At 29.7% G+C, this 23,947-nt stretch overlaps 2 protein-coding genes across 2 annotated transcripts; one reads left to right on the top strand and one right to left on the bottom strand.

The window, feature by feature from the left end:
* The first annotated feature begins 17,123 nt into the window (after window positions 1-17,123).
* Window positions 17,124-17,879, top strand: LOC125852761 (proline-rich receptor-like protein kinase PERK10). The gene is made up of 2 exons (XM_049532458.1): window positions 17,124-17,679; window positions 17,764-17,879. Exons 1-2 carry the CDS (start codon window positions 17,124-17,126, stop codon window positions 17,877-17,879), a joined length of 672 nt encoding a protein of 223 aa, XP_049388415.1.
* A 4,279-nt stretch (window positions 17,880-22,158) lies between these two features.
* Window positions 22,159-23,777, bottom strand: LOC125852758 (uncharacterized; the record flags this gene model as incomplete). Its single annotated transcript, XM_049532454.1, has 3 exons — window positions 22,159-22,811; window positions 22,877-22,958; window positions 23,675-23,777. Coding segments are annotated over 3 exons (838 nt in total), but the record flags the coding sequence as incomplete, so codon positions are not given.
* Window positions 23,778-23,947: the final 170 nt, after the last annotated feature.

Below are 23,947 nucleotides of genomic sequence, written 5' to 3'. Positions count from 1 at the left end.
ATATCCCCTCTTGGATACATCCCTCCCATGAAGTAATATATATCATTAGTAATGTATTAGACAACCAAGGAATGTATTTGAAAGAAACGAAAAATTCGAGATTTTTGTAATTGAGGAAACTTCTGGGATAGGATGTAATTAGCCTCTAATTATATGAGATTTCTATACTTTGTACTATTTTTTTACAGTAAACAATTTCAATATATTACTTAATAATCTTTTTCAAATGTTCATACGACATAAATGCGTTGTTTACAACCCAAATTGAGAAAGTTGAATTCCAAAAAATTCTATGCAGCAAGGAAATAGAGAATTGTGTTAGATTATGAGTTAAAACATTTCGCATTCGAGGAATATATAAAATGTTGATATCTTTGAAAAAGTTCATCGATCTTTATATATTTTCGCAAGTGGTATCTATTTTTTACAATGTTATCATCTTCTTTTTGTAATACTTGCACCATAAGTTTTGCATCTGATAAAATACTAATCATTGGTCAACAAATTCGTAAAGATCGATTCAAAGCCTTTCAAATCTCTATTGCTTCAACTTAAGTANTATATAGAAAATGTGATTGAAAATGTGGGTCCATATTAAATGTCACATCATTAGGATACACATGGCATTTAAGAAAAGATATTTGGTTGTATTGTCATTATAAATCTATTACCATTTTTTTATGCCATAACATAAAAACAAATATTCTAGAATATTTAGGAAATGACAAATTTGCCCTTGGTCGTCTTCAACTTGGCTCTTCTATATAATAGAAATTATTGAAAGATAAAAATTAAAAACCGTCCCAAAATTTGAACATTTGTATGAATGACCCGTCTCATTTTGGTGTAATCTTAGGAGAACTATTTACCCGTTTGGCCCAATATGCCACTGTTATTGGCCCAAGTGAACTCATAATTCAATTTCTCATCAATACCAAGTCACTTAATAATTCCATAAATTTGACTTTAAAAAAATAAATTTAATGCACAAAAATTAAAATTAATGCAATCTTGACTAGTAAATGCGGGGAAAAGAAATAAGAAGAGGAGATAAACCATAATTTAATTCAATAAAGCCATATTTCCACTATATAAGAAACTATTTTCTTCACAATTTCTCACCAATTCACAAAAAATGGCCACCTTTGCACATTTACTCCTTACTCTTTTTATTGGCCTTTTATTTCTCTCAACTCCAACTCTCTCTAGAAAAATGCATTTGAAAAATACTTCAACAAGTTTTTTATTACCTAATTATGGAGAAAATACTGTTTCGCCATCTCCTCAAAAATTATCAAATGTCATCATTATAGTTCCTCATCCTCATCATCCTGCTCCTACTCCTGCTCCTAAGCGTCAAGAACCAACATCAGTTCCAATTAACCCATTAATTTGGAGTGACATTATTGTTTCACCACCCACACAAGAACCTACAGCTGACGCATTAGCTCGTTCTTCTGAACTTTCATAATCAATTGATGTTTTTTTTATTTCTTAACTTTGTAATACCTTTTATACATACAAGGGTTACAAAATTAGATCAAAATTATTTATATTAAAAAAATTATTAATGAAAAGGGAAAAAAATTTGAAAGACGGGAATACAATGTTGAGTACTGAATTAATCTGAATCTAATGCTTTCAATTTAAAGCATAAATTTATGTATAAACATTCACTAAAAATTTATTCAAATAGTAAGTCCATTCCAATAATGTTAAAATATAATGAATTTAATGCTAAAAATCTTAAAAATTGAACGCCATTGAATTTAAATGTTAAAATTACATGTGAGTGGTGAGTTAAGTAAGTAGTGGATATAATTTCACAATTTTTAAAAGTGGAAAAACTAAAACAAATCTATAAATTTATTCAGACGACAATTAAAAATCAGAACTATCAACAAAAGAGAAAAAAAAAAGAAAAAAATGACGTTATATTTAAAACTTCATATTACATTTTTTACCTTTTTTCGTGCTATATTTTTACAATTTTTTTATACATGATTTTCCATTAATATACAATACGAGTTGGTATATTTAAGTCAAGAATGAACGAAAATAATAATGTTATATCGCGAAAAGCTTTATTATGTATGTCACGCATGATGCAATTGACTTCACTTGCGTAAGATTTTTCTTATCTCACTGGGAAAAAAAAAGTGGAATCCAAAAACTACACTATGGCTTATAAATTTTGAATTTTTTTTTTTGCGAAACAAAAAACTCTCACACAATAATTATGTGAGTCAAAAAATAGAAAGTAATGTTGCTCATTTAATCTATTCTTTCTAAACACGTGAATTACAACTTCGATGTTAAATTGTATGTAAAGGTATAAAATATCAACCTAAACGAATTGAAATCGAATTTAAGAAAAATTCAGATGATTGAAATGATTTTAAAATGTTAATATGTGATTATACACAATAAATTAATTGATGGGTGGATTTCTCAAAATCTAAGGCAGATTAGGAAGAGCTTTAGTGTAAAAACGAATTTTTCATTAATGATCTCGTCAAAATTCATAATGGACCAATAGTTTAGTATAAAAATATCTCACCGATTGCTAGAATTTATGATGGTTATGTGCTTCCCACAACCACAAAAAAATTGAACTACACGAACTGAATTTCTCTACCCATTGTTCTAAACAGAGGTTATATTTTAAATTGAATGTATTATAAATGTTGAATACGTTATACGTTGATTAGGGGTGTTCACATTTTGATTGAAGTAAAATAAAATAAAATTAAATCAGTCAAATTGATTATTAAAATATTAGAACCAAATCAAATTAATTAAGTCGATTTTTTTTCAATTTTTTAATTCATTTATAAAATATATGATAATATATTTCTAATCACACATTAGGCTAACTATATTCCAACACAATACTACCAAAACAATTAGACTTTTTAAGAATATATATATATATATATATATATATATATATATATATATATATAAACCCAACAATTTCTAAGAAATATAATAAAGAAACTATAATGAAGTATTTTTTTGGTAAAAAATTAAGGAAAAACTACATAATTAGACAAACACTTCTATCATATTTACTAATTCTTAATATGGTTTGAAATTGTTTAACTAATTAATAATTGCATACTAGATTTCAAGTTAGATACACCTAAATACGTGTATTTTTGCTATCAGGTATACTAAAAAGGAAGACATGTGAGGGAGATAGGAGGGAGACAAGCGAGATTCCCAAATACATGTGAATCACACTAGATACATGTATTTGACCAGATACTGAGAGAGAGACGAGCGAGAGAGTCAGATACATGTGAATCTACTTGAATACAATGTGTATCTCAAGAAAATTATACTTAATTATGATCCCATGCATTTGTGATACATGTATCTAAACATATCTAGATGTTCCAAATACATGTATCCGAAGTCCAAAATCTGATAAGATTTATAATATTGTAAACTAGCGTGAATCTAATTATTAATGAATAAAAGGAATTTACAAGCTTTGTATTGATGAATTTTGAGACATGAGATAACTCTTTTTAAGAAACTCAACAAAATAGTGTTGTAACTTTTGGAAGAGTGTCTCCTCACTAAAGGGGGTCGCAATGAGTACACCAAAACTAAGCTTTGTATTGATGAATGGCATGTTATATGATACTAATATACAAACTTAAAAAAAACAAAAAAAAATTGTTTGTTATTTTGGCGTCAAGGACATAACTTGTTATGTTTTTACAACATAATTAACTTACGGGATATTATGATATGAGAATATAAACAAGGGAAAATTTCATAAATATCCAAGAGTTGAAACACAATGGGCCTCCTTAGCTATAGTTTGCTTAATTACATAGCATAACTATAGTTTCATTAGTTATTGTATATCTTGCTGGAAGTTTATTTTTTATACAAATTGAAATCTTAACTTAATTAATGAGGCATTAATTTAGGTTATTAAAAAGGAAAACAATCCCACAAATCATGATTATTGTATCTTATTAGAATTTCTTATCAAATATGACTTTTGTCAAATAAAGAAAGCTAAATTTAATTTCCTAAATAAACATGTCAAAAATGACTTAATAAATATACAAATATATATAAAATTAATAGTTGAAACGTATACTTGCTGATAATATACAAATACAAAAAAATAATTGTATATAATTGTTAAAAATATACAAATAAGGTCTAAAAAGTAAGAAAGTCTTAATAAACATTGATACACTAAATTCATAGAATCGTATACTACATAATTTGAAACGTATTGATATATATACAAATCACAAAAAATATACAAATACCTCAATAATACTGAAATTATACAAATAATAGCTGGAACGTATCTTTGATGTACAGAAAATAGTGACTTATCAAATATACAAATAGAGTAACTACATATAATTTTAAAAATTATACAAATAAAGTTTGTTCATAATTTATACAAACCAAATATTTACTTTTCTTTCTTTTCGCAATCATCAAATTTTCAGAACCATTACCTTTTTTCCTCCTCTTTTTTTGTTTGCGTCTTTTGAATTCCAATTTTAAATGATTTGTTGCATCTTCCTTTGCTCTATTTTCGGCAATGGACCCTGTAATTTTTCTGAAATCTTGAGTTAAACCCAAATAAAAAGATGAAAGATCATCAGATTTTGTTGACGCAAATGTATACCTCTAGTTATTTTCTTTAATGGAGATTGTGCATCCATGATTTGAATATGTATAGTGATTTTATTGAAATATTCATGATTATGACTGAAAATATGAAATATAATGAAAAACTCAAAAAAAAGAAGATACAAATACAAAAAAATAATAATTGATAGAGGTTATACAAAAAAAAAAAAAAAACTAATAAGGGTTAGTTGGAATGGTTATGCACGATTAGGAGAAAGAGAGTCTGAAATTTTCAAATTTTGAATTTTAATGTGGTTGAGTGATTTAAGGGAGTGTAAGAGATTTTAGGAGATAAATTAGTAGGTGTGATACGAGAGAGAGTGTTTTGATTTGTATAACATGTTTTGATACAAATGTAAAAACGTGGTATCCCCCTTATAGCCATTTTCATTAACTATAACAATTATTTATAATTAAATTAAATTATAGTTATGGAGCGTAATTAATTACTATATGTTAGCTTAGTTATGTAATATACTGCCCTACGAAAAGTTGTTTCTTATTCAGAGATATATTCGTTCACTTATTTGTTATTAAAATACTAAAAGATAAAAATTAAAAATCGTCACAAAATAGGAATATTTGTGTGAATGACCCGTCTCATTTTGATGTAATCTTAGCAGACCTATTTATCTGTTAGGCCCAATATAAGTGTTATTGGCCCAAGCGAACTCTTACTCAATTTCTCATCAATATTAACTATGTATCACATGTAATAATTCCTAAAGTTTGAATTTTAAAAAATAAATAACAAACTTTTAATGCACAAAAACTAAAATTAATGCAATCTTGACTAGTAAATGCAGGGAACACAAATTCAAAGAGGAGTTAAACCACAATTTAATTCAATAAAACCATATTTCCACTATATAAGCAACTATTTTCTTTACAATTTCTCACCAATTCACAAAATGGCCACCTTTGCACATTTACTCTTTACTCTTTTTATTGGCCTTTTCTTTCTCACAACTCCAATTCTCTCAAGAAAAGTGCATTTGAAAAATACTTCAACAAGTGTTTTATTACCTGAAGAAATTACTGTTTCACCATCCCCTCAAAAATTATCAGATGTCATCATTATATTACCTCATCATCATCCTCATCCTCCTGCTCCTGCTCCTACTCCTAAGTGTCAAGAACCTCCAATTAGCCCATCAATTTGGAGACGCATTACTCCACCACCCACACAAGAACCTACAACTAAAGCATCAACTCGTTCTTCTGAAGTTTCATAATCAATTGATGTTTTTTATTTCTTAACATTGTAATACCTTTTATACAAACAAGGGTTACAAAATTAGATCAAAATTATTTATATTAAAAAAGTTTAATGAAAAGGGATTTTTTTTTTTTTGAAAGACAGAGGGGAATAGAGTGTTGAGTCCTGGATTAATCTGAATTTAATGCTTTCAATTTAAAATATAAATTTATGTGTAAACATTCTCTAAAAAATTATTCAAATAGTAAGTCCATTCCAGTAATGTTAAAATATAATGAATTTAATGTTAAAAATCTTAAAAATTAAACGCCATTGAATTGAAATGTTAAAATTGCATGTGAGTGGTGAGTTAAGTAAGTAGTGGATATAATTTCACAATATTTAAATGTGGTAAAACGAAATCAGCCCTATAAATTTATTCAAATGACAATTAAAAATCAGAATTATCAACAAAAGAGAAAAAAGGAAAAAATAACTGACGTTATATTTGAAACTTCACATTACATTTTTTTACCTTTTTTGTGCTATATTTTTACAATTTGTTGATTCATAATTTTCCATTAATATACAATACGAGTTGGTATATTTGTGACAAGGATGAACTAAAACAATAATGTTCAATCACGAAAAGCTTTATTATGTATCTCACACTGTAACGACCTGTTTCCGTCGTTATAGAAAAGCCAACGGGGAAAAATTTTGGGCCGAAAAGTTTTTTCGTAGTAACCTGAGATTTCCCAACCTAGTCCATATTTGGACGAAATCGGAGTATGTGAGGTCTAGGGAAGTCTGGTAGCAATTGGGTGATCTAATTATGAATTCGATCACATGCGTAGATAGCTAAGACGTTAAGGAACCCGTACGACTTTACGAAATTGAATTCGGGCGAGTAGAACTCCCAAAATTGATCTTAGCGTGAACTGATAGTTTTTAGTGCCGTTGGTTGAAGGTGTGTTGCGAAATGGGGTCTTGGAATTATTAATTTTGCTTACTGTTTCCATGCAAGCTATTGAAGCGGGATTTCTGTTGCCAAGACGGGGCCGTTATAGCGTGATGAGTGCAGCCAGGGCGGGGCAGATGCGACTTAAAGTCGGAAATACACCCCAAAAACGTTTTATCCTGCAATTTCCAAACTTGAGAGCTAAGGAACTAACCTAGGGATTTTCTTGACAGTTTTTCACCATTCTTGAGCCTAGAGGTAAGATTTTAACTCCCAGAATCCATTTTTTGATCCGTAGAACATAATCTAATGGGTAATTATCGATGTGAAGGGTTTCAGTATGGAAATTATGGTGAAGAAAGCCCTAATTTGGGTATGGGGATCGTGGGTATGATTTAGGGTTGATAGAATTGTTAGTAATTCGGGTAATTAGTTATTGTTTATTGATTTCCGTGTTAAATTAATTGTTTGTAAACCAAGAACAAGCGGAACGAATCCAGAAAGGGAAGAATCAAGTTTTTTAAGGGATTCAAGCTTGTTTCGAGGTAGGTGATGGTTGGGATTTCATGATTGTGCGATATATGTTTGTTCTTGCTTCATTATAATACGTGTATGTATGCGAATGTTGCACTATTGATCACAATAATTGTATAAGGGTAGATGAATGATGAATGCCATGAATCTTGACTTGATTATATGATTGTGAGAATGTACTTTGTGATTGTGATTGTGGCTTGTTGAATGGATCGGGTGTTGCGTTCCAACACACTAACTTGAATCGATTGCCACGTTCCGGCATAAACATTGAATCGGATACCACGTACCGGCATGCTAACAGTTTGGGTTTGGGTTCCATGAGAGGACCATTGGCTTGACATAATTGTATATCTTGATAATTGTGAAATTGTACGTTGTTCGTAAATGATATTGATATTGTATATGTTCGGTGTATGCATATTATAATTATGTTGTAATGGCTTATGTATGTTGCACTTAGTGGGATAACCGCGTGATCCTATCAGTACACTGTGGTTGTGTACTGACACTACACTAGCTCTTTCTTCGTTGAGTACAGGGCATCTTCAAGCGACTATTGACATATCTCGTTTAGAAGATCAGTGATCGTTCGAATTCAAGGGTGAGTCAGTTCTTCCGGGCTGCCATGAGTTCTCTTTCTGTCTACATCCACATTTCGGACTTAGACTAGTACTTTAGATTTCTTATGCTTAGTATGTGGTTGTACCCCTTCTTGTTTAGACTTATGGATCTTGTTAGAGTTTTGGTACATTGACTTTCAGGTTCTAGGCGTTATTTCCGCAATGTTAGTTTCGGTTGTTAGACTTTTGTTGGAGTTTATGGGAACTCCCTATCTTTTCCTTAGCACTTAACTTGCTTCCATAACTTTAATGCCTTAGTTGTTTGGTTCTTTGGTTAGCTAATTAGTATTAATGGTTCTCCCATCGGAGGGTTAGTGTGAGTGCCAATCACGACGGTCTGGGTCGTGACACACGCATAACGCATTTGACTTCAATTGTGTAAGGTTTTTCTTATCTCACCTATAAAAAAAAAAGTAAAATCCAAAAACTACACTATTGGGCTTATAAATTTTGAATTATTTTTTTTACGAAACAAAAAAATCTCACACAATAATTATGTGATTCACAAAATAGAAAGTAATGTTGCTCATTTAATCTATTCGTTCTAAACATGTGAATTACAACTTCTATGTTAAATTGCATGTTAAGGTACACAATATCACCCTAAACGAATTGATATCGAATTTAAGAAAAAATCAGATGATTGAAATGGTTTTAAAATGTTAATATGTGATTATACACAATAAATTAACTGATGGATGGATTTCTCAAAAATTAAGGTAGATTAGGAAGAGCTTTAGTATAAAATCGAATTTTTCATTGATGATCCCGTCAAAAATCATAATGGACCAATAATTAAATATAAAAATATATCACCGATTGCTAAAATTTATGATGGTTATGTGCTTGCCACAACCACAAAAAAATGAACTACACGAACTTGAATTTCTCTACCTATCATTCTAAACAGAGGTTATATTTTAAATTAAATGCATTATAAATGTTGAATACGTTATACTGTAAGTTGATTAGGGGTGTTCACATTTTGATTTAAGTAAAAAATAATTAAATCAATCAAATCGATTATTAAAATATTGGAACCAAGTCAAATTAATTAAGTTGATATTTACCACTTTGATTTTTTGTTGGGTTATTCGATTTTTTTTCAATTTTTTTAATTCATTTATAAAATATATGATAATATATTTCTAACCACACATTAGGTTAACTATACTCCAACATAATACTACCAAAACAATTAGACTTTTTAAGAATATATATCCAGCAATTTCTAAGAAATATAATAAAGAAATTATAATGAAGTATTTTTTTGGTAAAAAATTAAGGAATATCTCCGTAATTAGACAAACACTTCTATCATATTTACTAATTCTCAATATGGTTTGAAATTGTCTAACTAATTAATAATTGCATACTAGATTTCAAGTTAGATACACCTAAATACATGTATTTTTTCTATCATGTACACTAAAAAGAAAGACATGAGAGCGAGATAGGAGGGAGATGAGTGAGATTCCCAAATACATGTGAATCACACTAGATACATGTATCTGACCAGATATTGAGAGAGACGCGAGCGAGAGAGTCAGATACATGTGAATCCATTTGAATACAATGTGTATCTCAAAAAAAATATACGTAATTATGACCCCGTGTATTTGTGATACATGTATCTAAACGTATCCAGATGTTTCAGATACATGTATCCAAAGTTCAAAATTTGATAAGATTTGTAATATTGTAAACAAGTGTGAATCTAATTAAGTATTAATGAATAAAAGGAATTTACAAGCTTTGTATTGATGGATTTCGAGACACTAGACAACTCTTTCTAAGGAACTCAACAAAATAGTCTTATAACTTTCGGAGGAGTGTCTCCTCACTAAAGGGGGTCGCAATGATTAGGCCATAAACTAAGCTTTGTATTGATGAATAAAAGGAATTTACAAGCAAATTATTCATCAACTTTAGTAATCAAAGATCGGAAGGAAGATAGAAATGGGATATTATATGATACTAATATACAAACTTAAAAAAACAAAAAAAGTTGTTCGTTATTTCGGCGTAAGGACATGACTTGTTATGTTTTTACGACATAACTTGTGGGATATTATGATATAAGAATACAAACTACTGTCCTACGAAAAGTTATTTGTTATTCAGAAATATATTCGATAACTTATTTGTTATTTAAAATACTAAAAAATAAAATTTTTAAAGATCGTCCTAAAATAGGAACATTTGTTTGAATGACCCGTCCCATTTTGGTGTAATCTTAGCAGACCTATTTATCTGTTAGGCCCAATATAAGACTGTTATTGGCCCAAGTGAGCTATTAATTCAATTTTTCATCGATAATAACTATGTATCACATGTAATAATTCCATAAGTTTGAATTTTAAAAAATGATTAACAAACTTTAAATGCACAGAAATTAAAATTAATTCAATCTTGACTAGTAAATGCAGGGAAAACAAATTCAAAGAGGAGTTAAGCCATAATTTAATTCAATAAAACCATATTTCCACTATATAAGCAAACTATTTTCTTCACAATTTCTCACCAATTCACAAAAAATGGCCACCTTTGCACATTTACTCCTTACTCTTTTTATTGGCCTTTTCTTTCTCTCAACTCCAACTCTCTCTAGAAAAATGCATTTGAAAAATACTTCAACAAGTGTTTTATTACTTAATAATGGAGAAATTAGTGTTTCGCCATCTCCTCAAAATTCATCAGATGTCATCATTATATTACCTCATCATCCTCCTCCTACTCCTGCTCCTGCTCCTACTCCTACTCCTAAGTGTCAAGAACCTCCAATTAACCCATCAATTTGGAGACACATTACTCCACCACCCACACAAGAACCTATAGCCGATGCATTAGCTCATTCTTCTAAACTTTCATAATCAATTGATGTTTTTTATTTCAAAACTTTGTAATACCTTTTATTTTATATAATATACAAGGGTTACAAAATTAGATCAAAATTATTTATATATTGAACTAATATGAATCTAATGCTTTTAATTTAAAATATAAATTTATATGTAAACATTCAAAAGAATAAGTATTCAAATAGTAAGTCCATTCCAGTAATGTTAAAGAATAATGAATTTAATGTTAAAAATCTTAAAAATTGAACATCATAGAATTTAAATGTTGAAATTGCATATGAGGGGAGAGTTAAGTAAGTAGTGGACATAATTTCACAATGTGGAAAACCTAAACAACTCTATAAATCAATTCAGATGACAATTAAAATCAGAATTATCAACAAAAGAGAAAAAGAAAAAAATAATGTTATTTATTTTGTCTTTAAAAAGTACAAGTAGTAAATTAGGAGTAGGAAATTATTCCAAATGTGACAATTTAAAATTCATATTACATTTTTTACTTTTTTCATGCTTTATATTTTACAATTTTTTGATTTATGATTTTCCAATATACGATACGAGTTGCCATATTTCAGACAAGAATGAACAAAAATAATAATACCATGTCACGAAAAGTTTTATTTTGTATCCCACTAATTAACTTCAGTTATGTAAGGTTTTTCTCGTCAAAAAGAAAAAAGTGAAACCCAAAAACTACACTATTTCGACTTGCAAATTTTATTTATTGCGAGACACAAAAAAATCTCACACAATAATTATGTTAGTCACAAAATAGGAAGTAATGTTGCTCATTTAATCTATTGTTTCTTTAAAATGTGAATTACAACTTCTATGCTATACAAAAATATCAACCTAAACGAATTGATGTCGAATTTAAGAGAAATTCAAATGTGGTTTTAATATGTGATTATACACGATAAATTAATCGATGGATGAGCTTCCCAAAAATTAAAGTACATCAGCAAGAGTTTTAGTGTAAAATCAGAATTTTCATCATTCTAATTTGAGATTTTACTTTAAATTAAATACATTATATAAATGTTGAATATGTTATACTGTGAGTTGATTAGGAGTGTTCACATTTTGATGTAAGTAAAAAAAAAGGTAAATCAATCAAATTGATTTTTCAAATATTGGAATCAAATCAAATTAATTTATTTGATTTTTTACTGCTTCGATTTTTTGTTGGATTTTGATTTATTCTAGTTTTGTCAGTTTTATTTTTATAAAATATATGATAATATATTTCTAAACATGCATTAAGTTAACTATATTCCAGCATAATACTATCATAACAATTAGACTTTTTTCTAATAAAAGAAGAATATATACACTCCCTCAGTTCATCTTTACTTATCCACTATATTAAAAATAATAATACTTGTCAAATTTGAAAAATCAAGAGATAATACCCCGTTTTGTCTATTTTTTCCTTGATATTAAATACAATTTATCATCTAATATATTTTTCAAAGCATTAGATTTAAATTATTTATTATTTCTTAAGGTGTGTGTCGAGAGGCGAGCCTTGTGCAACTTTTAGCACTTAAGAAAAATTCTTACCTTTTGTATATAGAGACATACGACATAACTTATGGGATGCTATGTGATACTAATAATATACAAATTACTTAAAAAACAAAAGAGTTGTTTGCTATTTCGGTGTCAAGGGCATAACTTGTTTACGACATAACTTGCGAGATATTATGATACGAGAATATAAACTCATGCCCTACGAAATGTTGTTCTTATTCAAATATATATATTTGATCACTTATTTGTTATTTAAAATGCTAAAAGATAAAAATCAAAGACTATATATTTGAGGTGTGAAAAATATAGCCAGAATTTTTTGGGTCTCTACCCACCGTTCTAAATTGAGAGTATATTTTAAATTAAATACATTATAAATGTTGAATACGTTATACTTAGAGTTATCAATATGGGCTGAGCCATCTCTTTCGAGCTAATTCATACAAGCTTTGAAATTTGACGGATTAGGCCGGACTGACCCATTTTTTTTCGTGCTAGAACCGGCCTACCCAATCCACAAGTACGTGGGCTGCGGGCTAGCCCACTTTTTTAAAAATATTATTTTTATAATTTTTTAAATTAAATTATAATTTAAAAATAATATAATAAATATCGACAAGACAATATTATATGGTGTTAGTGTTACTACTTGTCAATCACATTCACAAATAAAATTATCTTTATAATATTTATTAAGTTTGATTTCAAGTAAAATATAAAAAGCTAAATCGAAATATTAACATAATTATTTTCCAATAATCACAATAAAATACAAAAAATATGACAATATTTCATCCATAAAATGGTGAATAAATAGGCTACGGCCTATATAGTGATTCCCAAGAAATTTTAGGGAAATTTAAAATTTAGTATTTAAAACTTTAAATAGATTTTGAGTTTGGACGCTTGCACTTATTTTTAAGGGAAACTTTCACATTTAGCAAACAAAAAAAATCATATTTGTATGTTATAGCAAAGTTTGCATAATTGCGCTCCATAGCAAACATATATATGTATAATTCGCTATACATATACAATTAAAAGCTGTCTATTTCGCTATACATATATACAAAAAGAGCAATTGTATAATTCGTTGGCTCCTCTTCAGAATTGTATAATTTCATTATACAAACATAAAACTGGGCAGGGGAATATTTTTATTGTATAATTATAAGTGTATAGGACGAATATATATGTATTTGCATGTGTATATACAATTTTCTCGCGCTTTATACAAACAGAAACACAATTTATACAATTCTGTTGTATAAAACGAGAAAGAGAGAAAGACAAAAGAGAACTGGGCAGGGGAATATTTTTATTGTATAATTATAAGTGTATAGGACGAATATATATGTATTTGCATGTGTATATACAATTTTCTCGCGCTTTATACGAACAGAAACACAATTTATACAATTCTGTTGTATAAAATGAGAAAGAGAGAAAGACAAAAGAGAACTGGGCAGGGGAATATTTTTATTGTATAATTATAAGTGTATAGGACGAATATATATGTATTTGCATGTGTATATACAATTTTCTCTCGCTTTATACAAACAGAAACGCAATTTATACACTTTTGTGTATAAAGCGAGAGAGGCGAGCACAGAGAGAGTGAGCGAGAGAGGAGAGTGGCGAGCGAGAGTTTGAGGGAGAGAGGCGCTGGCAAACAGTTTGCTATAGGACACAATTAAATCAAAGTGTGATTATACCATTTAATTTGAATTAATAGTTTGCCATTATGTACAATTTTCCCTATTTTTAATACTCTATTTTATTTTTATTTTTTAATTAATTTTTATTTGGCCCATGGGCCAGCCCTATCCATATTTCTCAAGCCCTATGAATCAGCAAGCTTATTCAGGCCGGGTTAAAAAAAATATTTTCTTAAATGGACTCTAAAAATCTTAGCTCAACCCTAGCAAATCATTGGTTAAATTAGATCCCCTCAACAGGCATAGCCCGTATTGACGGATCTAATTATACTGAATACGTTATACTGCAAGTTGATTAGGCATTGTGATTTAAGTAAAAAAAAATACATCAATCAAATCAATTTTTCAAATATTAGCATCAAATCAAACTAATAAAGTCGATTTTTTAGTGTTTCGATATTTTTGTTGGGTTTTTCGATTCATTCAAGTTTTGTCAATTCTTTTACTTCCTCTATTCCAAATTAAGTAAATTTTTGGGCCTTTTTTCATTGTTAAAGTAATTAAATTGTTCAAAGTTTAAGATACATGTTTAATTTTTTGTCATATTTATCTGTTTCTTTAATGAAGTTTTATATTTTCTAGGAGATAGATTGCACTACTTACAAGTTATATTTATGATTTCACAAAGGGCCATAGTGGAAGATATGGTTTTAATTAGGAACTTAAATATATTTTTTAATCGATGTACATTGCCTTACAAATTCAGTTAATATGAAACCGAGGGAATATAAAATATATTTCTAACCAACATTAGGTGAACTATATTCCAACATAATACTACGATCTATCCTACAATCAGCCATTTCTAAGAAATATAATAAAAAAATTTAGAATGAAGTATTTTTTTTTTGCGCAAAAAATTAAGGAAAAACTATCTAATTAAATAAGCATTCCTACCATTGTTTGAAATAATATATATTATCTCACTAATTAATAATTTTATACTAGATTGTAAGTCAGATACACCTAGGTATATGCATTTTTGCTATTAGATACACTAAAATAGAGAGAGAAAGTCGAGAGAGTTAAGAGTGAGGCGAGCGAGATTCCCATATACATGTGAATCACATTAGATAATGTATTAGACCAGATACAGGGAGAGAGGTGAGCGTGATCAAGTCAGATACATGTGAATCTACTTCATTACAGTGTATCTCAAAGAAATTACACCTAATTTTGACCATATATACCTGAGATACATGTATCTAGACGTACCTAGACACGCCAAATACATGTATCCGAAGTACAACATCTGACAAGATTCGTAATATTGTAAACTAGCGTGAATCGAAGTAATTAACTCCTAAACTAATGAAATTTTTGTAAGTTACCCAAAAATTTTAAAAAAATAGTTGTGATAAACTAAAATATCTTGACTATATTTGAAATAAATAATGATAATTAATAAATGGATTCATAGACAAATTATTTTTTAACAAAATAGATTCTTGGCATTATCATAATTAGACAATTCCTAATAATTTAAAGAATGATTTTTTTAAAATAATATGGTTATCAAACTGTGCTCATATTTCCAGCAAAGTAAAATCTAACAAAAAAATGTTTTTTATTGGAAGTTTACATGCCATCTTTAATTAGGATCCGTTTATAAATATAGTACCCCTTAACACATTATATTATATATTTACGTAAGTAGGAAAATGAAACAAACCAAATGGATTCGAAGTTGATACAAATGATTCATATAGTTAACGTCCCATTTTATGTGATATAATTAAAATTTCGAAAGTTAACCAAGTTTTTTTAATCAAAATTTCTTAATATATCTTTTAAATATTTGTTTCAAAAAACTTAAAACTTCTATATCCAAATTACGATCAAATTTAGAAATTGGAGTCTCGAAATTCCAACCATGCCACATAATTAAATTGGTAAAAAAAGGGTAATAATTCTCCTATTTGTAGATATTAATAGTTTTCATGTAATTCAATTCATCAATGTAAATATTCCTTAATTTTCTCTTGGTAAGCAGTTTAAACAGACTATAAACTTACTAGCCTTATATATCAAATCAATTTACATAGATACATTTATATGGTTACATATTTATTAGATGACTATATATACACACAATTAAATCTTATGCATAATTAGTAATACATTTAACTTTTTACTACATTAATACCTTAATTACAAGTGAGAATTATAGTTGGTACTATAGATAAACAACAATTTTAGAGAATGTACTATATGTGTGTGTATTAGACAACTAAATCTTATGCATATTTGGTACTACATTAAATCTTTTACTAGATATAACAATACCTTAATTACAAGTGAGAGATTAATTAGTAATTTAGTACTAATTACTATACATGAAAATAAATTTCAGAAATAATTAACTTCTAATGAATGGGCTAGAATATTTATTTCATCCGCTAAAAAAAGTAATTAAAAATGGTCAAATGAGTTTTATATAATGAGTTAAAGGGGTATTGTGTCTAAAAATAAAATCTTATAAGTATGGCATGTAAACTTTTGTTAAAAATGTTATTAATTTTTATTTTGTTGGAAATATGAGCATAATTTGATGACTATATTGACCAAAAAAAATCTAAAAGATATTTTAGTGAGATATTTCTACAAGTTGAATGACCATTTGAGAAGTTCAGTCTTGAATAATCTAATAATGTGAACATAATTAAAAATATTTGTTTCAGATAGCGAATATTCGAAATTTATTCTTTACTTTGACTTTTAAAAAAGATACTCCCCCTTCCCATTTTACTTGTCATATGCAGTTTTCGTCAGTCAAACTATGTAAACTTTGACTAATATTTTTTAAAGTACATTAACTTTGACCAATATTTTAAGATGCGATCAAGTCAAATAGTAAAACTTATGAGAATCTTAATTCTTAGAAAGTAAATCTAAGGAAATTAAAGAAAATAGATTATAATTTAATGCCAAAAGACCATGTCTCCTCTATATAAGCCACTATTTTCTTTACACTTTTCTCACAATTGCAATTACAATACAATTTACTGAGTTGCAAAAATGGCCTCTTCTTTACACTTACTCGCCTCTATTCTCTTTGGCCTTTTGTTTCTCTCAGCTCCAACTCTCTCTAGGAATATTATTTTTTTGGAAGATACACCAATTGCACCTTCTCCTAGTGATGACACATCAACCTCAATTAGCCCATTAGGTTCCGGAGAAATTACTATTTCACCATCTCCTCAAGATTCACCGGTAGATGTGCCAATTAACTCACCATCTACTGGAGAAATTATTATTTCACCCTCTTCTCAAGATTCACCGGTAGATGCGCCAGTTAGCCCACCATCTACTGGAGAAATTATTATTTCACCCTCTCCTCAAGATTCACCAGTAGATGTACCAGTTAGCCCACCATCTACTGGAGAAATTACTATTTCACCTTCTCCTCAAGGTTCACCAGTAGATGTGCCAATTAGCCCACCATCTACCGGAGAAATTACTATTTCACCCTCTCCTCAAGATTCACCGGCAGATGCGCCAATTAGCCCACCATCTACCGGAGAAATTACTATTTCACCCTCTCCTCAGGAACATAAACATCATCATCATCGTCGTCATCACCACCACCACCACCACCACCATCATCATCACCATCACCATCACCATGGCCATGAAGGCCACCATCATGGACATGAAGATCAACCAACACCAGCTCCTTCTCCTGAAGTTTCAAGTGATGAACCGGAAGATCAATCAACACCAGCTCCTTCTCCTGAAGTTTCAAGTGATAATTTCTCTTTCTTAATGTTGTAATGATTTGATATATGCTAGGGTTATAAAAATAGGTCAAGATTATATTATTATGATTTTATTTGATCAAATGCTAGAAAGAATGATTTGTATTGATTCCAATTTTCTTGGATCATGGCAAGCTATTGCCTATTGGAATATTATAATCATTCCAAAATTTCTTATATAGTATTTTATATGACAATTTTCATTTTTTGCAATTTTTCCCTTGAATATAGTATTAGGAATTTTCTATTGTTGTAGTAATTAATTAAGTCATAGAAGGAGTATCACATTGATCTTCATTAGAAGGGAAAACTATCTTAGTAGGCATATATTCATATCGTATATATTAATTCTATCTATATTTTTAAATAATTACGTATTTTATCACTAATTAAGAGTTTTTAAAATTATATATTGAGGGAGATACACCTAAATACATGTATTTTTTATATCAGATACACTAAAACAAAGAGATAGATAGGCGAGTAAGATAGGGAGGGAGGCGAGCGAGATAATTATGTATCACAAATACATGTAAATTACACTAGATACACAGTACATACATGTTTTTGTATGTATAGTGATTCACATGTATCTGTGATACCAGATTCATTGGGAGTGGCGAGCGAGATGGGAGAGAGACGAAGGAGGCGAACAAGATTTGTCTACGAATCCTAGATACATGTGAATCTACTTGGATACAGTGTATCTGGAACAAAATACACCTAATTTTGACCTCTTGTATATCAAGATACATGTATCTAGATGTATCTGGATACACCAAAATCTGGTAAGATTCGTAATATTGCAAACTAGAGTGTATCTAAGCAATTAGCTCCTAAACTAGTGGGATTTCAGGAAAAAAAAAAAGTTGGCCTAAGGAGTAATTCAAAGTTGAAGCAAAAAACCTAAGTTATTTAGACTCTGTGGTCAAATTCGTATGAAAATAAGTTTTTTAATTTCTAATCAAAATACATTTTGTATTATTATTATAAGTATAAAATATAGGAAAAATTGTATAAAATAGCAAATTATTAATTCAAATTAAATGCTATAACCACAGTTCCATTTAATTGTAACCCGTAATAAACAGTTGTCATTCGCCTCCCTCCCCAACGAATCTCGCTCGCCACTCTCACTTTATACAAACACAAATGTATAAATTACGTTTGTGTTTGTATAAAGCGAGAGAAAATTGTATATACAAATACAAATACATATATTTTCGTCCTATACATTTAGAATTATACAAATACAGATCTTTCCCTACCAGTTCTTTTTTTCCTTTCTCTCTTTCTCGCTTTATACAAACACAAATTATACAAATTACAATGTAGAATTTGTGTTGTATAAAGCGAGAGAGAGAGAGAGAGATTTGATATACACATGTTTTATTTCGATTCAATTGTATACAAATTCAAATTTTATGCAGATATACAAACACAATTATTGATACATATACATAGTAATTACATATATACAATTGAATTGAGAGACTGCCAGCGATTTATACAAACGAGAGGCTCCCAGTGATTTATACAAATGAGAGGCTGTCAACGATTTATACAAATCTGATGCAATTATACAAACTATAGCTATAACATACAAATATGATTTTTATGTTTGCTAAACCTAAAATTTACTCTAAAATGTAAGTATAAATTGCGATTTACTTGGCGGGAGATCATTTAGATTCATGAGACTATAGTGAACACTTTTGGGGATAATTATATCTTTCATTTAAAAAAATAAAAATAAAAATAAAAATCGAGAGAAGCATTATATTGATAATGATTAATGAACAATAGATAAGTATATATATGAGTATATATCATAGCATGGTCCGTGTCAAATGTTAATACATATATATATATATATTTTTTTTTTTTCTACTCAACTAAATTATCAATAATCGACCACTTGATATATATTGGATAGACTATTATTTAGTTAAAAATTAATTAATTAATTAATTGAATAATAATAAAGGTCCTAATACTATTTAAACATGAAATTAGCGGGAAATTTTCGCATATAACCACTCAAAAATAGCTTAATTATGCTCCATAGCTATAGTTTGTTAATTACGATTGTATTTCTGCATACAATTTGAATTCTTATACAATTGAATATATTTAAAACATTTGTATTTGTATAAAGCGAGAGAGAGAAAGGCAAAAGAGAATTGGACAAGGGAAGATTTGTATTTGTATAATTATAAGTATATAGGACGGAGAGATATGTATTTGTATTTGTATTTGTATATCCCGTCTCTCTCACTTTATACAAACACAAACATAAATTATACATTTGTATTTGTATAAAGTGAGAGAGAGAGAGATTGACAGAAGAGAAGCGAGAGAGAGACTGGGTAGGGAGAGGAGAAAGGCAAGGGAGAGATGACTGGAAAAAAAATAGGGTGGCAAGCGAGATTCCAGATAGAGGGGATAGAAGCGAGGGAGAGAGGAAGAGAAGAGAGAGGCGAGAGAGAGAATGCAATTATAGCTAGAAGTAAGTTCTGAATTGTAATTAATGCAAACTGTAGCTATGTTAACTAATTAACTAGTATATGTTTGCTTAATTGCGTAATTTTCCCATAATAATTTTATTTTGGAGTAAATGAACCTTAAAAAATGTTCTTGTTGTCAATAATAATTTGTTGGAAAATAATATATATATATATATATATATATTATTTTCTTATATCAATATGATGGAAAAAATACATTTTAAAATATTGGTCAAAGTTTATATCGTTTGACTCTCAAAAAGGAAACCGTGACAAGTAAAAAGGAATGGAGGGAACAATACCTTTTACGTAATTTCCAAACGTGTAACTTTTATTTTAAAAACTAAAAGATTCAATGTCCAAAAGTACAGTTAAAATTTAAAAGTTTGAATCTCGAAAAGTAAAAAATAGGAGAAACTACATAATTAGACATACTCAACTACCATACATAGTATTATTAATATACTTTCAAAATATTACGTATTTTACTACTAATAAAGAACTTTTTTCCATATATTGAAGAATATATACCTAGATACATGTATTTTTGCTACCAGATACGCTAAAATAGGGATAGAGGAGAGCGAGATAGGTAGGATGACGAGCAAAATTTGTTATGTATCCAAATACATACGAATCACACTAGATACATGTATCTATCTGTATCCGGTGTGATTCACATGTATCTAGGATATAAGATACACAGGAGAGTGACGAACGAGATGGGAGGTAGGCGACCTAAATACATGCGAACACACTTGGATACAATGTATCTAGAACAAATTACACATAATTTTGACTTCATGTATCTTGAGATACATGTATCTGAACGTATCTGGACGCACCAAAATCTGGTAATATCATAATATTACAAACTAAAGTGTATCTAAGTAATAAACTCCCGAATTAACAAGATTTATGTAAGTTTTCCTAAAAAATATCACATAAATTAAAACAAAGTTAATAAAAGATACTATGCAATCTTCTTAGACAGTTGGTAGCATTAAAGTTTAATTACTCTTTTCAAATTTTTATTTGACTAATTATGCTTAAAATCATATTATTTCCTCCTTTTTTTTCGTTAACTTTGAAGTTTGCTCCTTTTCACACAACCATCATCAATATTTCAATCAGATTTCTACCATGAGTTCAGACTATATTTCAAAAAGTCTATTGGCCTTAAAATTTCTTTAATATAACTAAAAACATTAGAAAATACATTCTTTAATTCATTCTAGTTGTTGTGCATATTTAAAATAATTGATCTAAAATAGATGTTATTTTAGAAAATTAAATTATTAATTTGCACCTTTTTCCTTAATAAATATGGAGAGAAAAAAAATAATAAAACGGAAAATAAAGTAATATTAAATTGAGATTAAAGAAAAAAACTGATAATTTAGTCAAATTATTGTATCTATTTAATTAATGTTTTCTTAAGAATATAAATGAGAAACAATGACAAGTAAATTGGACTCATGTACTTGTACTTTAATGCTACCAACGGTCTAAGCTACATTTGAGTCAATGTGGAGTAAATGCAAGTAAACACAATATAATGAGGAGATAATGCATAATTTAATTCCACTAAGCACTCTTCAACTATATAAGCCAATGTTTTCTTCATAGTTTTTCATCATTAGCACAACTCATTAGTGATTCACAAAAAAAAATGGCTACTTCTCATTCACATCTCTGTCTTCTCCTTGGCTTTGTCTTGCTTTTTACTCCGACTCTTTCCCTAAGAAGAGACTACTTCTTTAGAAATGGACCCAATGTTGATGATGATCATTTAGATATCCTTCGTGATAAAAAATTCCCAATAAATTTTTTGTCTGCTTTTGATGATCTTTCGATTACCCCTCCTCCTTCAGATGAATCTCCAGATGTGGCAAGTCCGGTTGTTTCACCATCTCCAGAAGAAACCTCAGGTAGTGCACCACCCCCAGAAGAAACCTCAGGTAGTGCACCACCTCCAGAAGAAACCCCAGGTAGTCCACCACCTACAGAAGAAACCCCCGTTACTCCACCACCTCCGGAAGAAACCCCAGGTACTCCACAACCTCCAGAAGAATCCCCCGGTACTGCACCACCTCCAGAAGAAACCCCAGGTACTCCACAACCTCCAGAAGAAGCCCCCGGTACTCCACCACCTCCAGAAGAAACCCCCGATACTCCACCACCTCCAGAAAAATCCCCAGGTAGTTCGCCACCTCCAGTAGATTCCCCTGGCAGTTCACCACCTCCAGTAGAAACCCAAGGCAGTCCACCATCTCCAGCACAAACCCCCAGTAGTTCACCATCACCGGCACAAACCCCCAGTATTTTACCATCTCCGGCACAAACCCCCAGTAGTTCACCATCTCCGGCAGAACCCCCAACTATTCCATCACCTCCAGCAGAACCCCCAACTATTCCACAACCTCCGGTAGAACCCCCAACTATTCCAGCACCTCCAGAAGAACCCCCAACTATTCCACCACCTCCACCGCCAACTCCTCCGCACCACCACCATCACCATCACCACCACCATCACCACCACCATCATCATCACCATCACCACCATCATCATCACCATCCACCTCCTTCTACAGAAGTTTCAATTCAAGATCCTGATCAGTCTATGATTTCGAACAATATCAATTAATTAGTCACCCTTATGCATACAATGCTTAGAAAAGCAATCTAAATCTAAGAGTACAACAAAACAAATTTAAAAACTAGAGTTTAATTAATTTGCTATGTTGTTTTCTGTGAACATGTATTATCAGTTACATGGCCTGATCAATTTGTTCTAGTTTGCCCTTTCCTGACTAATTAAATTATGATATATAAACATTACTGATATTACTATATTCTATGTGGATTCAATTAATCTTTTCCTGTTGACTTCTTAATCCTTTTTTTTTTATCACTTCTTAATCCTCTTCCTCTAAAAAAACAAATAATAATTTTGTGGATTATTCCAATCAACAACCTCTCACTAGATTTGTTTTAATAACAAATTATGACGATTCATCATGAATTTTGGTCAAGAACATCAACACAACTATCCAAACGTTCTTAGTTATCTCTCAAACATTACAAAATTAATTGCAAACAAATACATATTACATGAAAACAACCAATAGTACCCACTTGGTATACTTTTTTTATAATTTAAATTGGGGTTATTAGAGGAAAGGGAAACAGGGTCCGGGGAGATTACAAGAAGGGGAATCGATCCCTCACAAACAAGATAAAAGTTTAGATAGCCAACAAACCAAGCTACGTACTAAGAGAACAATCCTTGAAGTTGTTTCACCATTTTCTTGTCCAATTGAAATGCTTTTGAAAGAACATCATCCACAAGTGGTGGATTTGTTCCAAATAATTCACTTCCAACCACAATTAGCCCAGCATTTTGGCTATTCAAAGCACCAAAAACAATTGCATTTGTATCTCCAATATTATATTGAAAATGAATTAATCCTTGTGGGAACACAAATACATCCCCTTTATTCAATATTTTTGTAAAAGATTTAGTTTTTAATGGATTTGAAGTGTCCGGAGCCAAAAATCCAACGTAGAGCGTACC

The sequence above is a fragment of the Solanum stenotomum genome, unplaced genomic scaffold (genome assembly GCF_019186545.1).
Source record: "Solanum stenotomum isolate F172 unplaced genomic scaffold, ASM1918654v1 scaffold5017, whole genome shotgun sequence".
Classification (NCBI taxonomy): Eukaryota; Viridiplantae; Streptophyta; class Magnoliopsida; order Solanales; family Solanaceae; genus Solanum; species Solanum stenotomum.
The sequence above is the reverse complement of the archived record's forward strand: the minus strand, read 5'-3'. Positions and strand labels throughout refer to the sequence as shown.

What these genes read in the sequence shown, in the direction of transcription:
- LOC125852761 (XM_049532458.1), top strand. Translation starts at nt 17,124, where the DNA reads ATGGCCTCTTCTTTACACTTACTCGCCTCTATTCTCTTTGGCCTTTTG. An exon ending in TAAACATCATCATCATCGTC is followed by an intron (nt 17,680 to 17,763) that starts GTCATCACCACC and finishes ATGGACATGAAG; the next exon opens with ATCAACCAACACCAGCTCCT.